Genomic DNA, 23,343 nt, shown 5'->3' on the forward strand with positions numbered 1-23,343 from the left:
TATTTATATTTTCCAGTTATAATGCACTTGGTATATTATTGCTTAGTCAATTCATTGAATTTTCAAATACTTTTACAAAGTAAAGAATTATGGAGAGCCAATGAAATACCTTTTAACTACTTAATATATGCAAAGGACATAAATTATAAAAATACAAAGGCTCTAAGTTATATAATCATGCTGTTCTATACAATTAATTAACACAGTCTATCCAATTATAAATAAAAATATACCCCTAGTATTCTGAAAATAAGCAAGTGTTTTAGCTGTTCCTCCAGATAGTCATTTGTTCATTTATTAACATCAGAGGCAATAACACAATGCTAAAAATAAAACATGCATCAACTATACAACACATACTTACAAAAACCTCTTTCCATCACAGTTGGCGAATGCAAACAGACCTCTCCACCCTTAGTGCATTGTTATTTTCACAAGTAAAACAGGAAAGGAAAATAGTGAATTTAATGCTATTCAGCACCTTTAGTAAAGTCAAAAGACTTAACATCTCCATATATCAAAAACATTTGCATCTCTATCACCAAACATTTAATTATTTAGTTCCATTTTTAACATGAATTATTTTATTTACATTACTTTTTAGTTCAACAAATTTTAACAATATTTAAAAATTATCTAAATTCATAAAAGTATTTCATAAATTTCAACACTTAATTATGTACATACAAGAAAAGTCCATGAAAAAAGTTGAAGAAATGTAGTCAGAAAGTTCAAGCAACACTACCAAATGTAGCAAAATTCCAACCAAATCAAAGCAGAGAGCATTCAAACATTCAAAAATTTTTAGATGCTGCTGACATGAACATGAAAAAGTTCCAGTAATAAAAGTCAATATGAGAAATAATGTTGAAATCGCCATAGAAAATATATTTTAATAGGCATGACATATGTTTAATAGCAACAGTAATAATGACTTTTATAGAAAACTTTTATAACATTGTCATATATGAACTACCTGGTTTGACAGGGCTAGAGTTGATTTCAAAAAATATACTTTAGCAGCCATAATTTTATTTCCAGTTAAAACATAGTAAAATGTTAAAAGTAAAATTTATAATTAACTAAATAATACCCCAATACTAGAAAATTTAAAATCTCATGCTATTCTCCCAATAAATGGCCTCTAATATGATGTGTCTGATGTAAGGATTGTGGAAAGCCAATAATAAACAATCATATACATATGGGCTTAAAGTTTCACTGAAATACTTATGTAGCAAAATATATGAAAAAGTAATAGAAAAGTAAAAAGATAAAATTAAAAAAATATTGCACAGCCACATTACCTAGAAAGTAAAGTTGATGTTTAAAAAGCTCTAAACATGGATGATATAAATTATCTTCCATATAAAAAGGTATAAATATTTCTTAGAACTTATCAGCATCTACAGTTTAATATAATACATTATTTGAATCATTGTTGAATGAGGTAATTATCAAGTCTCTAACAATATTTTTATCCTATTGGAAATATTTGAGGGCAGCAACCAGAAAGAATTTCTCTAAAAATATTTCTGAATCAAGAACAGCTATATGTGCAGCTCTCCCAATGAGTGAATCAGCTGTATTGGGCAATGCATTGATGACATTATATCGAACCAAATTACAGTCCTTGCTCTGCAGAACTGGGCGAAGCAAGTTGTGGATCATTTCTGAATAGATCTGCCCTATGGAACAAATAGAAAACAGGAAAATTAGTTCACATGAATAACTGAAAAAAATTCTATGCCAACTTTTATATAATTAATGAAATTCAGTTATATTATTTCTATTTAAAGCAGAAGAATGTCTGTTAAAAGGTTTTCTTTTCTTGGACTATCATTTTTGAGACTGTTTTATAAAAAATATAAATAACCACATTATCTGGCCAAGTAAAAATAACAAATTCATTGTAAATTCTTATCAATTTGATACTTTTAAGTCAAAGCAATGGATATAACAGAGTAATAGTTTTATTCAACATTAAGTCACTTATGATTTGTTAAATCATTATGAAAATAAGGTAGCCATGCTAAGACATTTTGCCTTTTACACAGTATATGGAATGATCAGTGATACTGTAACAGTGTTGTATGGTGATAGATGGTAACTACACTTGTGATGAGCACAGCATAATGTACAGAAAAGCTGAATCACTATCTTGTACGCCTGAAACTAATATAACATTGTGTGTCTACTAAAAAAAAAAAAGACATTTTGCCTTTTATAACTTAAAACTTAAACCTCTAGCAAGTACTTTAAAAATATTTCTGTGGCATTCAACATTATTCCACATATTTCCACATTATTCTGAGAAAAAAACAGCAACCTCCTACAGTCAGGAGAACAATGTGAGTTTGACTCAAAGATCAGACAGGATCCTTTTTTTGGTCTAGGGGTTTATTTAATGCTTGGTTCTGCTTTTAATTCGAAATTGTGCTTCTCTCTCCCTCTTTTTGGCTAATTCTTACAATGAATTTATTGAGGTCATTCAGAGTATAAAAGATGAAGGTTAGATATACGTAAAGGCACAAACTGCCTTACAAGGGGCAAGACAGTTTTTCGTGCTTATGCATTACTAATATTACTACAGATGAGTGCTAACACATATCCATGGACCTGTGAATTTTAGGGAGGAAAGTATCAAATTTCTGAGGAGAGGCAGGGTTTATCCCTGAGGAATCATGAGAAGGGAAAAGTATATAGAAGTACATTCAGAGAAAGAAGAGACAGGTATTTGAGAGATTAACATCATATAGATTCATAGAAAACTTTTTACTCCCACCTCCTTCTCTTAGTTTTCGCTGTGAATCAAGCTGGATTTCCAGTTCCATGCTATTTGAAAAATATTTTTACATAGGAAGAAGTCCAAACCTGTCTTTATTAGATTCCCCCTGTCCCCCACTGGCACAGAATCTCTGTTAAAACAAAGCACATTTCTCTAGTTTCTGTGACCCATCTAAAGTTTAAATCTCTTCTGAATTTTTCCTTAAGTCCCTTGCTAGAACAGAAGTTAAGGGGAAAAAAAGATTATTCTAATGTCACAAAATGCTAAAAAAAAAAAAAAAAGATATTTGTTAAATGAAGAGAGTACCTACTATGTGCCAGGCATCATGCTAGGCAATGCCAATACAAATGTGTATAAGAGAATTCCCTGCCTAAAGAGGCTGTTCACTGTTAAAATGTGGAAAAAAGCAAAGGATTAAGAGTTTGTTTAAAAAATCAGCCTCATTCCAAAAAAGGAACTGAGCAAATACGGGGAGGTAGGACACCCAAGTTCTTGCCCTAAGCCTGTAATTAATTAATCACCAGTGACTTTAGATCAGCCACTTAGCATCTCTGGGCGTCACTTATAAAATAAGCCAAGTCTCCTTCTGGCTCTAAATAGCTATGATTTAAATTTCTTTTGTTATTCAAAAGTAGCAAAAGAATAAATATATAAAATTATTACTTTATTGAAGTGAGGTAAGTCTTTGCTGCCATCTTTGACTAAACGCAAGATAGTGCAGAACATGCAGCATGATCATTACCATAATCACCAATCCCAATAATCCAGAGAAGTCAAATTATAGATTACTTTTGAGGCAGCAAATGGAGAGCATTTATAATTAGAAAAAAGAACTTTTTCATAAGAATGACTATTTTTATTGGCAAAAAACATCTCACATGGCAGGAAAAAAGAAAGGAAGAAAAAGAGAGGAAGGATAGCTGTTAATATCTGTGGGTGGAAAAGAAAGAAAAAAGAAAGATGAGAAAAAGAAGAGAGAAAGTGACTACAAGAAAAATTTGGGAAAAAGCTCATGTGTAGTTACAACTGTTTGAAATATTTTTTTTTAAATTTTATTATGTTATGTTAATCACCATACATTACATCATTAGTTTTTGATGTAGTGTTCCATGATTCATTGTTTGCATATAATACCCAGTGCTCCATTCAATACGTGCCCTCTTTAATACCCATCACCAGGCTAATCCACCCCCCCATCCCCCTCCCCTCTAGAACCCTCAGTTTGTTTCTCAGAGTCCATAGTCTCATGGTTCATCTCCCGCTCCAATTTCCCCCAATTCATTTTTCCCTTCCTGCTATCTTCTTTTTTGTTTTTTTAACATATAATGTACTATTTGTTTCTTAATATATAGAGATTTTACTGAGAAATAGATAAAAAACTCCATATAAAATAATGATTCAAAGTCATAAGCAGGCATTTCAAAGAATAATAAAAGTGATCAATTAACATATGAAAAAAGTTTTAACTTCATTTGTAATTGGTGAAATACAAACACAAACCACAATGGGATGCATTGTCAGAGAAACAAATGGAGTTGAAATACTTCTAATTTACTTAGTTACCTGACTGTTTGTCCTTTAAAGCTGTTTTACACATTTCAATGCGGGCAGAGTGGTAAGGAACATAGCGATCCTGTAGAGATCCCACTAGCACAACATTTTTGAAATAATGAAGCCCTATGAAGAAAAAATACTGAATTATAATGCAACCAGATTAATTAACCAGATTTAAAATAACTTAATTAGTATATTAAGTCACCGGAAATTTTTCTTTCCTCAGTACTATTAAGTTTATGGCTTTTTTAAAAAAGATTTTATTTATTTATAAGGGCACCTGGCGGGCTCAGTCTGATAAGCATCTGACTTTGGCTCAGGTCATGATCTCAGGGTCCGGGGAAGGAGCTGCGCCTCCCGCCCCCCCTGCTCAGCAGGGAGCCTGCTTCTCCCTCTCCTTCTGTCCCTCCTCCCACTCATGCTCTCTCTCCCTCTCAAATAAATAAACAAATTTTTATTTATTTGAGAGGGAGAGAGAGAGAGAGAGAGAGAGAGAGAGCGAGGCTGCACACACACAGGGGGAGGGGCAGAGGGAGAAGCAGACTCCATGAGGGTGGGGGCTGTGGAGGAGCTTGATAAGACGACCTGGGCAGAAACCAAGAGTCCCATGGTCAACTGACTGAGCCCCCCAGGCACCATAAATTTATGGCTTTTTACATCTGATGAATTCTTTCTCCAAATTTCTATATATTATCTACAAAAAAACCCCTACCTTCATTGTATGTAGTTTATGTGCTGGTATGAGAAATGTATGCTTGAATTGAGTGAGGCAAGGATTGTGGTGTGGTGGTGTAGGGGTATGGGTGAGATTAGATATGGCGGGCTAAAGTTCTACAGGAAGTGTTTTATGATTTTCTTACTTTCCAAAGGATATTCCTCAATATTTAGGAGTATTTCTCAAAGAAATAAAATAATACGTTTTCATAAAAACAAAATGCCCTATGAGAAATCATTTGAAGCTGACTTTTTACTTTAAATTTTCATTTGACTCTTGCCTAGTATTATTATTTTCTCCTTATTTAAGTATGATGTCAAGAGGATACATACTTAAGATTTTTCAGTAATAATAATGGGTTTTGTGATCCATCCACAGACTTTAGTCAGGTCCCTCTATTTTTATTTTTTAGTAAACTAGGTGAATTTAGGGCTTGTGATACTTTGAATTAATTAACTCACTTAAGTACTGAAACCAGGTTCTTGACCACTTTACTACCAGTAATGTTCTAATTTTACTATGTAGCTCTAATAATAAGTAAATAATAAAAAAATAAATTCATGTGGTTATTAAATAAGATATAAACCAATAATGACAATACATTAGAATTGGGATGTTTAGTTTAGGCATATAATTTTGTTCTGGAACATTCCAGAGTAAAATTTTGATACTTTTTGCCTACTGAAATTCAGATTCTGTCTTAGAGACAGGCCAATTGTGGGGACTACTGTGGATCCAGAATATAGGAAGCCTTTTTAGATGCCCCTTTCTCTCTTGGAACTTAGGATCCTAATGAGAGATCCTAGACCCACAAACAGGCAGGTGAGACTGTTTATACCCTCTATGTCAAATATAAGGTTATCCTCCCTTTTTCGCAATGAGAAAATAATACTTTGTGACAATTTGGATATATAAAATTCTAGGGATACAAGTGGAATGATCAAATGTCTATAATATACAATTATGCAAAAATATTTAAAATATTTTAGAAGAATATTAAGAAAAATTGATTTTCCCCCTTCATTCTCACATTTCTTGTGACAAATTAATTCTACTTTTGGCATCATTTGACACCAATGTAACATTAGTGCTACTCTGGGAATCATGTATGTGTCCTAGACCAGAGGTCTTACTGGTACACATTCACCCTCAGGGGTAATTTAAGACTTTCCATACTTGAAACTAATACAACACTGTATGTTAATTATACTTCAATTAAAAAAAAACTCTAGATGGTGAGGATGGACATGTATAGCTTTAAGGGAATTGAATTCTAGATCCCAACTTCTGTATGAGTGCTCTCCTAAAAATGACTTGTCCTCTTACTTTATTAGAGAAAGGTATTTCTCCAATCTATTTCAGATCTTATTATGGTGTATGGCTTGAGGTGTAAAGGTCTCTGGGGGAATGAAGCAAAATATGAATGAAATCTAACATTTTCTGACAAGAAGTTTGCTTTGACTGTTGACAATAAAAGTCAGCTTTGCCAATTAGATTTTATGGCACACATTTTCTATAAATTGAATGACCTAAATCTGTAACTCCAACTGAATGAGTGGTGATGTGGGAAACAAAGGCAGAAGAAAAATTATTACATTTCCTTACTGTGTACAGCCCATTGACAAGTCCTTGAAACGGGCAGAATGACATTGTTCTAGGGACTCAACTGCCTCAATGTTAATACTCTGCTAAGGGCAAAAGGCAATCCTAGCCCTACCCCCAGGATCCTGTAAGTCTACTTTAACGTATAAAAATTTCTTTATCTCTAAACCCCCCAAGCATATAGCCACCAATATACATCTAAAGGGTCTCATGACTAAGGTTTTATTAGACGGTAATACATGACCTTTTCCCAACAATAACTATTCCCCTCAAGGTCCTGGAAACCTTGCTCCCAAAATTCCTTAGAGACTTACACTACTCCCTAACTCCCTCCCAACTTGAAAGTATATAACGGGCCAGTCCTCATGACCCCATTGTAGCTCTTTCTGCCCATGGGTCCTGTCCTGGTGCTTTAATAAAATCACCTTGTTGCACCAAAGACGTCTCAAGAATTCTTTCTTGGCCGTCGGCTTCAAACCCTAAAGTTGTCGTTCCTACACCAAATTGTTTTTATATTTTTATGAAAATATAATTATAGCAAATATGTACTACCTGATATGCCAGAAAATATATCCTTTGCCACTCTTTAAAATTATAGAAAATATTTTTAGGTGTCACCCTAAAATTATACAAGGGGTACATACTTTTTCAAAATTCTTTTAAGTGGTAAACAAGCTAAAAATGTGAAAGCCTCTGTCCTACAGTACATCATCTTTACTCCTACCCAAGTTGTTCTAGGTACTATGCTTTTTTTTTTTCTTTTAAGATTTTATTTATTTATTTATTTATTTGAGAGACAGAGAGAGCAGGAGCAGGGGGAGGGGCAGACTCCCCCCCACTGAATGGGGAAGCCCAACACCGGGCTGGATCCCAGGACCCCGAGATCAACCGACTGAGCCACCCAGGTGCCCTGGTACTGTGCTTTTTGAATCTAAGTATGATGCTGTTTACTGAAATTTTATCCCAAGCTGCATGAAACCAGATTATGTTAACAGCACAGTTGGCTTTTTCATTTATCTGAAAGATGTATATTTGTGTTCTCCATACAGAGCTATCATACTGCACAACTCTAGGGGCACCATTCATATTACAGTCCACATGAATAACACTCCTTGGAGCTGTGCAGTGCACACCCTGTGGCAGCCTTGCTAGGCAACATTCATTTTTGTACTTTCCTAAAAGACTATTTTTCCTCAAACCGCCAGCATCTTCTATCTCCTCCTCACTCTGACCTTATGACCTTGCTTCCTATTTTACTGAGAATACAGAAGAATCAGAAAAGAACTTCCATATACTCCCACCTTACCAAACCAACCGACCATACTATAGCCTCATGTTCTGCCTTTGCTCTTCTATGGATGAGCCGTCCATGTTCTCACCCTAGGCCAGCCCTTTCACTAGAATGCTAGTGCCATTCCCTCCTGCCTCGTTAAGGACATGACTCTAGTAGCTGCCCCGTCCCTCTCTTGTATTATCAATTTTCTCATTTGTATGAATCTTTCTTATTAATATGCAAAACACTGTAATACCTCTTATTAAAAAAAATTAATCAATGAACCTGTTCTTGGACTTTATACTCCTTTGCAATGACCACCCCATATCTTGGCACTGTTTTACTTCTATAGTATATATTGTAAGAATAACAAGCATTATGTTAAAAAATTATATTAAATATGTTTTTCAAAATAATAGCTCCTTGCAGAGATTCTGATATGCTTCTACAAGGAAAGGACACTCAGGCTGAGAATCACTGCTTCAGACCGAGCTCCTTGAGGGAAGTGTCTGTGTCTCTGCAGGTTCAGGCAGCTCGGTGGAATGGAAATAGGCAAAATCAATAAAGATTAGATGAGGGGATTTCTAACAAAACCTTTAATTCGGGGCGCCTGGGTGGCTCAGCCGTTAAGCGTCTGCCTTCGGCTCAGGTCATGATCTCAGGGTCCTGGGATCGAGCCCCGCATCGGGCTCCCTGCTCAGCGGGGAGCCTGCTTCTCCCTCTCCCACTCCCCCTGCTTGTGTTCCCTCTCTTGCCGTGTCTCTGTCTGTCAAATTAATAAAATCTTAAAAAAAAAAACAACACCTTTAATTCTCAGATTCCATGATGATGAAAAAAGTAAAATCAAAGATCTTGACACTGATATATACTATATTGTCATTTCTAAATGTGACTTCTAAGACAGTAATACTTTAAAAATACATTTTAAATTTAGTAGTCTAATTTTAATAACAGTTTTTCAACAGCGAGGTATTAATTCTAATATTGTGCTTCTGCATGGAAAGTTTGCTTTTTGTATTAGCCAAGAACCAAGTTAGTTAAATAGACTATGACTCTTTTTGAATCTTTTGGTTTTAATTCCTGTCAAGCAGTGTTGGCTAGAGAGGGCAGAAACTCAAAGTGAAACATGGTAGGCCCCAGGGCTGCAATGCTGGTGGGAATTACAAAAGTACTTCATCTATACTGAAGTCTAGCAAATGAAAGTGTCTGAAGTCTTTACTGGGACTCTTATATTCTAGGTTCATCTTCCCTGCACCTACACTGATTCTACCTGCTCAAAGATGACCTAGTTAACTGGCCTTTGGGTTAGCACTTCATTCAGCCCTTGAAATAGCTAATTCTAGGTTGAAAAGTTACCTCTAACTTGGGAAAACAACAGTTCCTCATTTATAGAATGAGATAGTTTAGCTAAAAAATTTCTGAATATATTAGTTACTTTTCAGGTACCAAGAAAAAGATTAAAGTAAATCTTCAATATTTTTCTGGACTGTATTACATGATTTATGTCTGAACATTGTAATGGTATGGTTACTTTCATCTTCATTATTTTAGTCTTCCTGATACTTCTGGCTACCCATTTTTTTCCTAAAAATTTTAATGAGTTTTAAAGCAATTCATATGGACTCATTTTCTGTTTACTCTCTGGAATTGGCTCAAGCAGTAGTTCTAAACTGGTGGCTTTGCACCTTAAAGGACATTGAGCAGTGTCTGAAGACATTTTTGTTGTCACAACCAGGGGATATGGGGGGGATGAAGGCATGGAGAGGGGTGTGTGCTACTGGCATTTAGTGGGTAGAGGCTAGGGATGCTACTAAATATCTTAAAATGCACAAGACAACCCCTGATGACAAGAAATTATCCAGCCCAAAACGTCAGTAGTGCTGAGGTAAAGAAAACCCTGTGCTTTTAAAATTGACACATACTAAGGAATATTAGACTATTCTTATTTTTACTCATTTATTTTATTTTATTTATTTTTTAAAAGATTTTATTTATTTGACAGAGAGAGACATAGTGAGAGAGGGAACACAAGCAGGGGGAGTGGGAGAGGGAGAAGCAGGCTCCCCGCTGAGCAGGGAGCCCGATGCGGGGCTCGATCCCAGGACCCTGGGATCATGACCCGAGCCGAAGGCAGACGCTTAACTACTGAGACACCCAGGCGCCCCTACTCATTTATTTTAGATACATTTGAAAGAATTTGCTTCCCAAAATCTTAGATGATGCTGATTCTTTCCTACACTTTCAAAAACAAAATACAAATGTAACTTACAAATCAATTGTTACCTATTATTAAACACCTCTGTAATCTGCTGGTAGAAAAGATTATCTTGTGCCATAGTAGCACAGCAGGAGATTTCTTTAATTATTATATTTTCTTAGTCAGAACTCAATAGCTTAACATCAAGAGATGTTAAGCAGATGTTTTGGAGAAAATCTTAAAATAAGGATATTTTGTTTCTGCAATTCCAACAATGAATAGATTCTCATTTGGCTATTTTTGAGCCCTCATTATAGAATGCAAGAATGCCCATGATCCTTCTCTTTATGTAATCTTGACTACTTCACCACTGGTGTCACCAAATCTATATAATATACATTTTACCTTCTACATTGTTCTAGTTCCTTCATCTTCTTTCTTTCTTTTGATATTCAATGCTGAGACACTAGTATGCCATAACTATACTGTGTAATTTGTAGAATACAATAAGGTTTTTTGGTCAAAAGTTGTTATAAAAATTTAATGAATGTTTATAATTGTAACACCTTAATCAAAATAGGTAAGTTCCTCTTAAAAGTAACATTTCCTTAACACTTTACTAGATCTTTTGTGTTCATCAAACAAAAAAGGCAATACACATTTAATAAATATATGATTTTTACAAAAATATAACATTTCTCAATTGTTTTAGAAATCATATAAATTATTTTATGCTTTTAAATGCTTCTTTAATTTTAAAATAATAAATACCTTTTAATTAAGGAAAGCTACTAACTAATGATACATTGCAGAGAAGAAGGCCTTTGGGTTAGCACTTCATTCAGCCCTTGAAGTGGCTAATTCTAGGTTGAAAAGTTACCTCTAAGGAGGACCCATGGGGTGGGGGCTTTGCTTAAATAAAAAAAGGAAAATAGTAGAAGGTTGGAGTTTGCTTCAGATAGGTTATTTTAGGCTTTCCCAAAATAACAGGAAATTGGCTGTTCAGAAGAAACAGAAGCAATAATTGGACAAGGACGTCTGAGGCTTCATAGCTTTATCAGTAAAATATAAAATAAAAGTAAATTATAGAAAGTATTTTTTAAAATAGATAGAGTAAAATATAAAAGAGAAACCATCACTAGGGTTTTTGATTATTTAAAAATAACCTGAGAGGGGCACCTGGGTGGCTCAGTCGGTTAAGCTGCTGCCTTCAGCTCAGGTCATGATCTGGGGGTCCTGAGATTGAGCTTCCTGGTCAGCAGGGAGTCTGCTTCTCCCTCTCTCTCTCCCTGCAACCCCCCATCCCCACTTGTGCTCCCTCTCTCAAATAAATAAATAAAATCTTTAAAAAAATAAAAACACCTGAGCTAGCCTATCAGTTAAGTAAACACTGCTTTATGTTTTCCTGTTTTACTTATCTTTCTGATGTGAATCCAAATATATTTACTTAGTAAATAAATAATTACATCATTAAAATTATAAATTATATATTTAGATATTATTATATAATGATATATATGTGTATACACACACACACACGAATATATACAGGTGTAGGAATTGACTACTCATTTCTCACAATTTTCTAGATGACCAAAAATCCCTCAAAAGACAAAACAAAAAAAGCTGGGGAAAAACACAGCTCAGTAGAGAATTGCTCCACCTCTGTGATAATTTAAAAATCAATTAATGAATATTTGTTGATATTTAAAACTGCAATTAGAAACAGCTTCTAAAATTCCTGAAAATGTGCATTTATGGCTAAACATGACATGACTGGAACATGCATGATTGCTTACAAACTTTATGACTTGAGACAAGTTACTCAACTTCTCTGTTTCAGTGTCCTAACCTGCAATATGGGGCAATAATATTCTTAATAAGATTAAATAAACTAATATGTATAACATGCTTAGATAATACCTGGAATATAGGAAGTGCCATACGTGTGTTGGCTATTATTTATTCTTATACTTTAGTATTATCTAATGCATTGCTCAAGATTATTAGAAAATATTATTCTTTCATGTTAATTCAATTCAGATGTATATTAATAGACTCCTATTTGGGTACAAGTAGAAATCTTAAAACATAAATATAATTTGAATAAGTCATTTGAGTAACTTTTTATAGCCAGTAATGCTGACATTTAGATGAGCTAATTCTTAATAGTTCTGCACAAAAATTTCCCACAACAGATTTGTGATGGTAATGTGACAGCAAATTTCTATAATCCATAATACTAATATCATTTTGGTTCCGGCATCTCTTCATTTAGAGCTATTTTTACCATCTAACATTTATTGAATTTTGTGCTATTCAGAATGGTAATCATTTCACATGCATTGTCTCATTTAATCCTTTAATAGTCTTGTGAGGAAGATACTATTATTCCCATTTTACCAATGAAGAAACTGAAGTCTATTTAGATTAAGTATCCTACTCAGTTTTTCAGCTAAGACTAATATCTATTTGTGACTTAAAGTTTGGCTCTTAAACAGTTATTTGGCTGGTACAACTGGAGAGAAGGTACAAGTCTTGACATGCATTCTAAGGCAAATAATGAATGAATAACTTGTAAGCAAAAGTTTTAACTAATCCTTAACAGATCAAGTGCAAAAGATCTACTCACATCTATTAATAATTAGAAACAGCAGTCCAAATACCTGTTCAGATGGGGAAGGCCATGGATTATAGAATTTTTATAGTAAAATTTTAGTTATGCCTTCTTTAGTGTTTTTATTTTCTTATGTTGCTACTATTCTTATTGCTAATTTTACTTCATAAAATACAGTATAAATATGCAGACCCCAGGGAACATTTATATTCAGTTTTGCCTTTCCTTTATTTCCTAACCTGTCAACAGTGGTCCAAATTTCATGTACCTAGAATACAATAGTTCTAGTGAGTGTCAGTAAGTTTTTCCCACGTGTGAACTATACATTCTATTAGATTTGTAGGCCTATCTTGTAGTTTAATGAATCAAGTAAATATTTCTGTGCACTGTATGTAACTTATTGTTGCTTTGTACTCTTAGAAACAAAACATAAAACTTGACCTATAAAAGAACTTTTCTTTCACTGATTCTAATAACAGACAATACACGAAATAACCATTCCAACATCTCTTTCTCACATTAATAACAACATTTAAGGCAGAATCCTGAAAAGGCTAAACAGCACTCAAGTGAAGTGGGCATTATTCAATTAGTAAATCTATCCAGTGTTCACATCAAATGTTTCAAGAGCAGAATGGAGGACATGGGTGATGAGAATGAAGATAAAAAATAGATTTAAATGGCGAGGGCTTAAGTTACAAGTTCAAGTTACTTCCAATTTGGAACTATCAGTCACCAAATATATGGGTTTGATTTTTGGCTTACCATGTAATATTGACCTGCTTTTGGACACTGAAAATAGTATTGAAAAGATTATTCATTGATGCAGTGGGTTTATACTGAACACCTACTAAGGGGAAGAACTATAGTAAATACTGAGTGTTTATGTGGGGAGTGGGAAAGGGTTGTCACAAATGGACCCTATTATTGGAAAGGAGGTTAAGGTACATAAGAATGACTAAATGTATGGCAAATGAGGTTCATATATAATGCCATAGGAGTTCAGTTATAATATTAACAATTTTGGGAAGTAGGATGCAAAGAAGAGGGTGTCAAAGATGACACTGAGGTATTTCTAAGTAATTTAGAAGACAGAGCACCGTTAAAAAACGATGAAAGAAGAGTTAGTAAAAGAAGACAATATGTTCAGGTTTAGACATATGTCTCATATGTAAGTAGAGATGTCTAGCATGCAAATGAAGTTTGGAATTCATTAATGAGGTCAGTTTGGAGGTGTAAGATCTGGGATATAAACATAAATATTGGGCAATCTACTGGGTACTCTGAGAGTAGAGGAGCATTAAATCAGAGAGGGCCTCAGGAAAGCTTTTAATAGCAGGTGGTATTTAATTTTAGAAGATGGAGAGAATTGGTTCTAAAAGATGAGTAAACACATAGGGAGGAATGGTGGCAGAAAAAGCATGGGTGAATGCAAGCATAAAACAAGTGTGGCATGACTAAAACAAAGGATGTATTCATGGGCAGAGTAGAAAATGAAATTAGTAAAAGAATCAGGAACCAGATTATAAAGGATTTGATGCCCTAAGCCATGGAATTTAAACCTCATCCTGAAAGCCACAATGCACCATGAAAAGATTTTCAAACAGGAGCAATATGGTCTGATTTAATTTTTAGAAGATAATTTTACCTAATGAGAAAACGAGATGGGGGAGAGTAACCAGTCTGGAGGCAGAGTAACCAGTGTGGACACCACAGCAATAATCTATGGCTGACCTAAGGCAGCGGCAAAGAAAAGAGAGACTCCATTAGCTATAAGAGAAGGTTGAATGTTTCAGGGCTTAGTAACCAAGCGGATGTGTGGGGAGATTGAGAAGAGGAGTCTAAAAAACAACTTCTAAGTTTTTGGCTGGGCAGTTGGTGGTAGAGGTGGAATCAAGAGAAATGAACCTGAGGGAAATGAGGTATCTGAAAACACTGCATTTGAGGTAACCATGAACCATGTAAGTAAATGTACTTAGTAGGCAGCTAGACATATCAGTCTAGAATACAGCCTAGAGGACTGAACTAGAGATATATATTTGAGCTACCAATGGTGAAAATGGATATGAAATGATGCTGTCAAAGAAGAATGTACAGAGTTAGAAGAGGAGATGACAGAAGCTGGAGCCCAAGAACACCTCTATTTAAGGGGCAAGGAGAGAAAAGGAATCCATGTAGGAAGCAGACAGCCAACATGGAAGAAAACCCAGGAAAGGCTGATACAGAATGGGAGGCAGGAAAGTATTTCAAGAAGAAGGGTATTTTCAATAATTATAAATGGCAGCATATTCAAATAAAAGAAAGAAAAGCAATAACTGGGTATGGCAAGCTTCAACAGAATGGTGAAGACAGAAATCAGATCACAATGGATTGAAGAGTGAAATAAAGGTGAGGAAGTAGTGAAAGTAACTGCTTTTATTTTTCAAGAGGCTCAATTTGTTTATTAAAAAAAGAGAAATAGAGGGGCGCCTAGGTGGCTCAGTCGTTAAGCGTCTGCCTTAGGCTCAGGTCATGATCCCAGGGTCCTGGGATCTAGCCCTGCATCGGGCTCCCTGCTCGCCGAGAAGCCTGCTTCTCCCTCTCCCACTCCCCCTGCTTGTGTTCCCTCTCTCGCTGTGTCTCTATCTGTCAAATAAATAATTAAAATCTTTAAAAAAAAAACAAGAGAGAGAAATAGAAAGACATAGAATCAGTGATCAAAGGAGGTATTTATTATTATTATGACTTAAGATGGGAGAAAACGGAATAACTTTATATGTTAAGGGATTAGCCACTGAAAAGGGAGAGTTTAAAGACAGAAAGAATAAGTTTCAAAACAGAAAGGGAAATTATTCTTGGACGACAGATACATCTTTTACTGAACTAGAAGGAAAGAACAGGTATGCTAATATTTGTAGGTAAAAAGAATGGAAGTAGGAAAGTTCTCATTTGATGGCCTTGACTTTCATAGATAAAGTAGGAAACAAAGTCATTTATAGAAGTGAAGGTATTGAAGGTAGCAGTGGTAGTTTAAAGTCTGAGGAAAAGACGTAAAAAAACTGGAAAAGCTTTGGGGCACCTGTGTGGCTCAGTCAGTTAAGGTCTGACTCTTGGTTTTGGCTCAGGTTATGGTCTCATGGGTTGTAAGATCAAGCCCTGCATTAGACTTGGCCCTCAGTGGGGTCTGCTTGAGATTCTCTCCCTCTGACCCTCCCCCCACCTGTACTTGCTAAATAAATCTTAAAAAAACAAAACAAAACAAAAAAAACGGAAAAGCTTTTAGGGAATGGTTAGGAAGCTATTAGAGTTAACTATATGGGAGGGAGCTCCATGGATCTACAGTGGTATTGATCTGCGTGTCTGTGTGATCCATTCTGGTAGAGCTCAACAAACCAGGGAAAGAAACAGTAACACAGGTTGCTAGATGGCTAAGATGGAAAAACATAGGGTAATAATGTATGAATGATAAAAGTGATAATTCATGTAGTCTGGGATGGATCAGGAAGGGAGTGGAACCATGAAGGACAGGGTAATTTAAGAAACTGAGTAGGGATCTTAAATAGTCTAAAAAGCAAATGAGAATAAGGGAGTGAGTGAGAAAGAAGGATAGGATATTGTAGTCTCAGAATAGAATACTGGTTGAAATTTCAGGGATGGAATATAGCCATGGGTATGTGTTCAAACTGGAGTAGAATGGAAGGTTACTACAGTTGAGAAAGGCTCTTAATGCTTGATGATCATCTAAAGGGCTGACTCCATCAAATCACCAAAAATGATTTCAAGATTAAGTATATTAAGATCCAAGAAGAATATCTTCTCCTAAGCATAACTGTATATTTGTCAATGAACTCTTATCAGAGTTCTCACTGAATATGTGAGGAGTGACCAGGAGATCATTATATTAAAGATGACTAGAAGGTAGCAGAGCTTGGATGGTACAAACCTCAAAGGATAATTTTATGACAGTAGAGGAACAATGATTGCAGCTAGAAATGGAAAGCAAGGCTATTTCCTCCACTCTAGGTGGTACTCAGTAAATGAAAAACTGAGCTTCTCTTATAGCAGGGTTTAGCAAGGTGTAGCTTGTGGGATCTGGCCTGCTGCCTTTTCTTTTGGGTAAGTAAAGTTAGGTTTTTTGTTTGTTTTTTTGTTGGAACATAGCCACACTCATTTGTTTATGTATTGTCTAGCACTGTTTGTGCTACACTGGTATTGTTGAGTAGTTGCAACAGAGATCACATGGCCTGCAAAGCCAAAATACTTACTATCTGGCCCTTAGGGAGAAAGTTTGCCAACCTCTGCTCTACAGCCAAGAGGAGTGGGGAAATCGGAGTGCAGTGGGGAAGTACCTAGGTTTCACTTATGTCTCCATGTTTAGAAGAAGTGGAGACAGCATTCTTTGAAGAAGATAAACATATGAAGTCAGTCTGTTCCCCTCAAATGGAGATTTCAAAGGACAAAGTGGAAAGAATATGGTAGGGAGACATGAGTGTGAAGCTGGCAAAGTAGTAGTTGAGGACCTCAGGTTGTAAAAGCTTGGACTATAATGCAAGATGGGGAATATATTTAATTATCAGTTAATAAGAGATGAGTAACAAGATTCATCCAGTAGTGGGAATTTGTAGAAGTAATAACTACTAGTAATAATTTAGTTTCTAGGGGCGCCTGGGTGGCTCAGTCAGGTGAGCGTCCTACTCAATTTCGGCCCAGGTCATGATCTCAGAGTCATGAGACTGAGCCCCACACTGGGCTCTGCGCTTGGTGTGGAGCCTGCTTAAGATTCTCTCTCTCTCTCTCTTTCTCCCTCTCCTTCAGCCCCCTCCCCCTCAAATAGTTTAGTTTTTGACATTTTTCAGATAAGTTTTATAGTCCTTGAATAGGAAGGCAGAAGAATATGTGGCAGTTTATAAAAAAGGTTGAGGACTGGGGCAGGAAGACAGAAGGGCTAAAACATGCAGCGGCCCAGTTCAAAAACTAACTTACAATTGGTACTAAATTATAAATGTTAAAAAGTTTAGGATAATTTCTTTTTTTTTTTTTTTAAAGATTTTATTTATTTGACAGAGAGAGAGAGCGAGAGCAGGAATACAAGCAGGGGGAGTGGGAGAGTTGGAGAAGCAGGCTCCCCGCTGCGCATGGAGCCCGATGTGGGACTCGATCCCAGGACCCGGAGATCATGACCTGAGCCGAAGGCAGACACTTAAGCAACTGAGCCACCCAGGCGCCCCTAGGATAATTTCAAAGTACCTGTGTTCACATAACACAAATACGATCATATAAAAAAAGAAAAAATCAAACAACCGTGTTATTAATTGTGAGTCTGCTATTTCATTATTAAAAAATTACAATTAATCACCAGAAAGACATGTTGATAATTTATTTGCTAAAGGTTGATTTTTAAAAAAGGTTTTCAAGTGAATGTTTTCAAAACTGTTAACTATATACTTACCTGCTTTATTACTAAGCTTGTATAAGAAAGTTTGGCGAGGGTCTGAGTGATCTCGACACGTCAGTTGTAAAAGAGAACCTGATTTTTTCCATTTCTGCATAAACCACAGACCTACAGAGTTATAAATGATATGTGAATAATACTGGAAATAAAGGGTAACATATGCCAAGATTATTAATTTTAATATACATTTCACTTCAAAAATGACATCTACCAAACTAGCATTTTCTTAACTAATAAAAAATATATTTGTAAAATATTTCTTTTTTCTTATAACAAATATAAACAAACATATAAGTTAACTATGGGTTAATGGTGGTTGATAGAAGGCTTGCTATTTCTATCACATTCACTAATGAAATAAATAATGGTTTAAGGACAAATTTGGGAAAATTGTACCTTTAGATATATTTGTTCAAATTATAAAGAAGCAGAGATGGAAAAAACTTCAAACACAGTAGTAGATCCAAATGCTTAAGCATTGAGTGTTTAGTCTAGAAATAAATATACTTATGGTAGACTAACTGTATAAGGACTAACTCTTAGGACGAGCAATTGGTTAATGTTTTCTAGTAACAGCTGAATATAATGAAGTTTTATTTATTTATTTACGGGGGAGGGGCAGAGAAGAGGGAGAATCTTAAGCAGGCTCCATATCACAACCCTGAGATCATGACCTGAGCCGAAATCAAGACTCAGATGCTTAACCAACTGAGTCACCCAGGTGCCCCTGAAGTTTCATATTTAATTGTATTTCTTTGTATTATCAGTTACCCCGATATTTAAATGCATCTTCCCCTTAATTAAGAGAAACCCCAATCACTCTCTGGAACAGGTTTTCAAGATTGTGCAATATTGTTTTCTACTTTTGTTGCTTCTAATATCACAGAGGGGGGACAGGGGAAGAAAAGAGAAAAAACTCTAATTGATTAAATCTGTAATTGTAAGCCCATTTGGGGAAAAGTTTAGTGAAGAAAGAAATTCAAAGTACTGCATCCTATTTACACTGCGTTCTATTTTATGTTACTTATGGATTTCATCTTTTTCATGCCCTCTTTTTAAAATCTAGAACTAGCTGTTTTTTTGGATGCCATAGTTTGGAATGGGATACAAGGAAAATAGTATCGTTTCTTTGTCAATGAAATTGAAAGAGAAAACGGAAATAAGAGTTTCAAGGCTCAATGCAAAGAGACAGAATGTAATCTAATTTATTCTCACAATGGGAATCAATGGGCTAAACTATAAAAACTACTTAAAAAAATCCAAGGGAAAAACCACACCAAACAAAAGGCAAATCAAATATCAGATCTTTCTTAATGAGAATATTCATTCTAATCAAAATTGGGGTCTTAACTTTCATTTTAATTTTTAAAAAAATTTTAGAATTAATTTTCTCATAACATCCCTTTAATGTTATCAAACCAAGATCAGAGTTAGCATTCTATATATATTTTATAACTTTATAATATATTAAATATAGGTATTTATTTTTTATCTGCTCAACTGATGGAACAACAGAATAGCCTGTTTATAACATAAACATTTACTGAAAATATTTAGACAGTTTAATGAAAATTAGTTTAAAATGCTCTTGTCACTTCTGATATATATTATCTCAATATGATAATATTCATTTTCTGAAATGACTTTTATCAGCTTATTTCATGTGCATGACAAAACAGAAAAATTTCTACATGTTTTGTTTAATGAAATTCCAAGTATGTGACAAGTCAGCTTTAAATAAGTACCAGAAAACTTTAAATTTGTATTTAAATTTTCTCCCCATGCCATGTTTTTTATATTGAACAATAAAACTTGTTACCTGTATTAACAAGAGCACTGCTATTGTAGAGTGTACCAAGGTGAGGTCCAGAAAGAGATAAAAAGGTATGAAGTTTGTTGAGGTAATATCTAAACCTTGGCCTTGTCAGCACTGAACGGATTATTAAATTGCCCAATGAATGTCCAATAAAGCTTTAAGAAAAAATAAAAAGACATTTCTCCCATAGTATTAATTTTAAAAAGAAATATTAAAGCTGATACCTCTATACACAGATGTGAAATACTAAGTATTTGGAAATTTCTAGTATGTTTTAAAACTATGGTTTGATACTTCGAAATGATGTAACTTACATTTTGAAGGAAAAAACATGAGAATGTAGTAGAAAATTCCTACTATATAATTTAAATGCTTATTCTATAGAAATAAGATATTACTTAGAAAATTTTTATTCATAGTTATAACTGCTTAGAAATAAATGCATTTTAAAAGTAACTATACATTGACTAGATGATAAATTTGCCTCCTTAGGCACACATGACAAGTATTACTCGTTAAATCATGATTTAAAACAAAATAATGAAATTATACCTATTAAGGATAACTTAGGAAAAATTATATACCTATTTCATTTATTTTCTGGTCTACACGCAAAAATTTATAAAGCACCTCATCTTTATTAAGGAATAGTTTAAATCAAAAGAGGCTTTTTACTTACCATCATTATGCAATAGATGGTATATTAGTCCCTGGAGATAATTAACAATGAAAGAAGAGAGTTTGAAAGCTGTCTTAAACTGGTTTACCAATATAGCTAGTGAGAAGCTCAGGATAAACTTCCCTCCCAAATGGAAGTTCCTGAAGCTGTGGGGTGAGAGTTATGATTGTAACTAATAGTCCTCAATTAACCAGATCAGGCTTTTGAATAATGGTTGATTATAACTGATAATCTAATCTAAAAGAGGTAATACATTTGTGGATAAATGAAAAAACTGAAATATTATTTTCTCGTCATAAAATAATAAATGAATAAAAGGAATATAAGATCATTGTAGAAAATTTAGTAAATAAAAAGTATTTTAAAATCTATAAATGAAGAGAATAATTAAAATAAGTCTCTCCTCCCTCCTGATATATTTACATTTCCTCCCATATTAACAGAAATGCTTTTTAAAAATAACTTCAAATAAAAACCTGTTTATCTCTCTTTTTAGTCCTTAATCTCCATACTTCAAATGGGAAACAAACTCTCAAAAGCCTATATTTATACAGAGCCAGTTTCTTCCTCTAACCTAGCTGGGATATGAAGGTAATCACTATTCTACTTTTTGAGGCAGAAAAGATTAGTTTTGACTTTTTCTTTAAGTCCTACTGTATTAGAGGAAACAAATATTCTTCCTTTCTCCCATGTCTATCCATAGTATCTGCTTAAATTATGAGACTTCTATTGCTTTGATCATCTTGCTTGTGGAAAACCGACTCATGAAGTAGAGTTAGGAAACCTTGAAAGTATTTTTGTTGTTTCATTTGTTTGTATATATCCATTGCCCTAAAATCTTTTTGGTAACAGCTTTATTGAGATAGAATTCACATACCATAACATTCATCCATTTAAAATGTATAATTTAATGGTTTTTAGTGTATTCACAGAGTTGTACAACTACCACAAGAGATTTTAGAACATTTTCACTTCAAAAACCCCCGAATCCTTTAGCTATCACTGCCCCCATCTGCCATCTCCCCCAGCCCTAAGCAATCATTAATCTAATTCCGTCTCTAGAGATTTGCCAATTTTGGATAATTCATATAAATGGAATCATATAATATGTGGTCTTTTCCTAAAATTTAAAAATTTTTTCTTTTCTCTTTAAATTAGGTAAACTGAATTGTGGTCTCCTATATTTCATAATAGGGCAACAAAACTACAAATTCTGTTTAATTTTTCTCTAATTCATAGAGACATAAAAGTATGTTATATAATATTATAGAGTATTATAAAAGTTACCTTATTTTTGAGACTGTTAGACTATATATCTGAATATATTGTATGATCTCATCCAGAAGGCGATCAGTCATACTATCAAAATCAGCAAAAGTATCATTCTAAACAAAGGAAAACAGATATATTATAAATATGAATAATCACAGGAAAAACTGAATATAAACATTATTTTTAATTTAGGTATTGAAAATATGGTTTAAGATCAGTGGTTTTTAGAGAAGCTGGTGAATAATATTCATTATATTAAAATGAGCAAAAAAGTGAATTTCCAGGAAAAGAAAAAATTCAATGTTCTTAATAATACTTGCTTCATTTAGTTGTTTTGCCCAATACCCACATTTAACATAAGGTTATTTATAATGGTTTAATTAATGAAATTTTTGCATAGAAATTTTGTGCATGTGAAGAGTTCATAAGTCAAATTTTAAATCATTTCAATTTCCTTGGGATATGCATTAATTTGAAACTTCATACAAATCAGAAAAATTATTTCTACTACTACTACAGGCATTTTGTAATAAACAAATATTTAGGTAGAAACTAGTATAAAAATATTTGCTTCCATTGAAACCACTGCCATAATATTGTACCTGATTTCTCTCAGACATAAGAAAATCAATTCTTCCCCCAGGCAGTCCAAGTTCAATATAAGTTTTTACTAATCGGAGATCTGCACTGTTACCTAGAATATGAAGAAAATTAAAAATTATGTCTAAAGGACAAGACAAAGTAAAATGTACAAAGTACATCATCATATATTTGAAGAGAAGTATATGATCTCTGCCAGTTTTGAACAGACAATGCAACCTGAAATAGAGTTCTCAATTTCCATGTCAAGGCTGATTTCAATTAGCCATACAGTATCTTTCAACAATTTGTTCATTAGGAATTTTGGTCACATTGATGCTTTTGCTTTCCCACCTGATGGTGTATTCATTGACTGTTAGCTCTGCAGACTGCTGACTGTGGTCGCTGTGAATGACTGATGGAAGTACTCCTTCCATCACTACTATATAGTGATTATTTAACAAACCTTGAATGCATTTTTTTTTTAAGATTTATTTATTTGAGAGAGAGAGTGTGGGGGAGAGGGACAGAGGGAGAGGGAGTCCCAAGCAGACTCTGTGCTGAGTGTGGAGCCTGACGCAGAGCTCCATCTCATGAACCTGAGATCACGGACCTGAGCCAAAATCAACAGTCAGACACTTAACCAATTGCACCACCCCTTGAATGCATTTTAGATTTAGATTTAACCTGTTCACTTTCTTTTGGTGGTCTTGTAATAGTTGAATAGAAAAAAAATTCCATTTAAATAATTTAAGGGAGTTTAATTACTAACTTAAAAGATGTCTATCAATGTTGACTACTTATTAGATATAATACATAA

General features: G+C 34.3%; 1 protein-coding gene across 12 annotated transcripts in view; it reads right to left on the reverse strand.

Annotated features, from left to right (window-relative positions):
* Nucleotides 1-273: 273 nt before the first annotated feature.
* Nucleotides 274-23,343, reverse strand: part of FAM135A (family with sequence similarity 135 member A) — a 128,822-nt gene continuing 105,752 nt past the window's right edge. For 11 of the 12 annotated variants that reach the window (XM_078055161.1, XM_078055153.1, XM_078055160.1 and 8 more), the window contains 6 exons: nt 22,547-22,638; nt 21,960-22,057; nt 19,997-20,148; nt 18,175-18,285; nt 4,352-4,465; nt 274-1,688 (listed from right to left, as the gene is read on the reverse strand). In XM_078055161.1, coding sequence (XP_077911287.1) covers nt 1,483-1,688; nt 4,352-4,465; nt 18,175-18,285; nt 19,997-20,148; nt 21,960-22,057; nt 22,547-22,638 — 773 coding nt within the window. In that variant the 3' untranslated portion in view covers nt 274-1,482. Of the gene's footprint in view, nt 1,689-4,351; nt 4,466-18,174; nt 18,286-19,996; nt 20,149-21,959; nt 22,058-22,546; nt 22,639-23,343 lie in introns of those variants that run through there. The other variant, XM_078055159.1, reaches the window with a different exon arrangement.

Source organism: Halichoerus grypus, chromosome 9 (assembly GCF_964656455.1).
Source record: "Halichoerus grypus chromosome 9, mHalGry1.hap1.1, whole genome shotgun sequence".
Classification (NCBI taxonomy): domain Eukaryota; kingdom Metazoa; phylum Chordata; class Mammalia; order Carnivora; family Phocidae; genus Halichoerus; species Halichoerus grypus.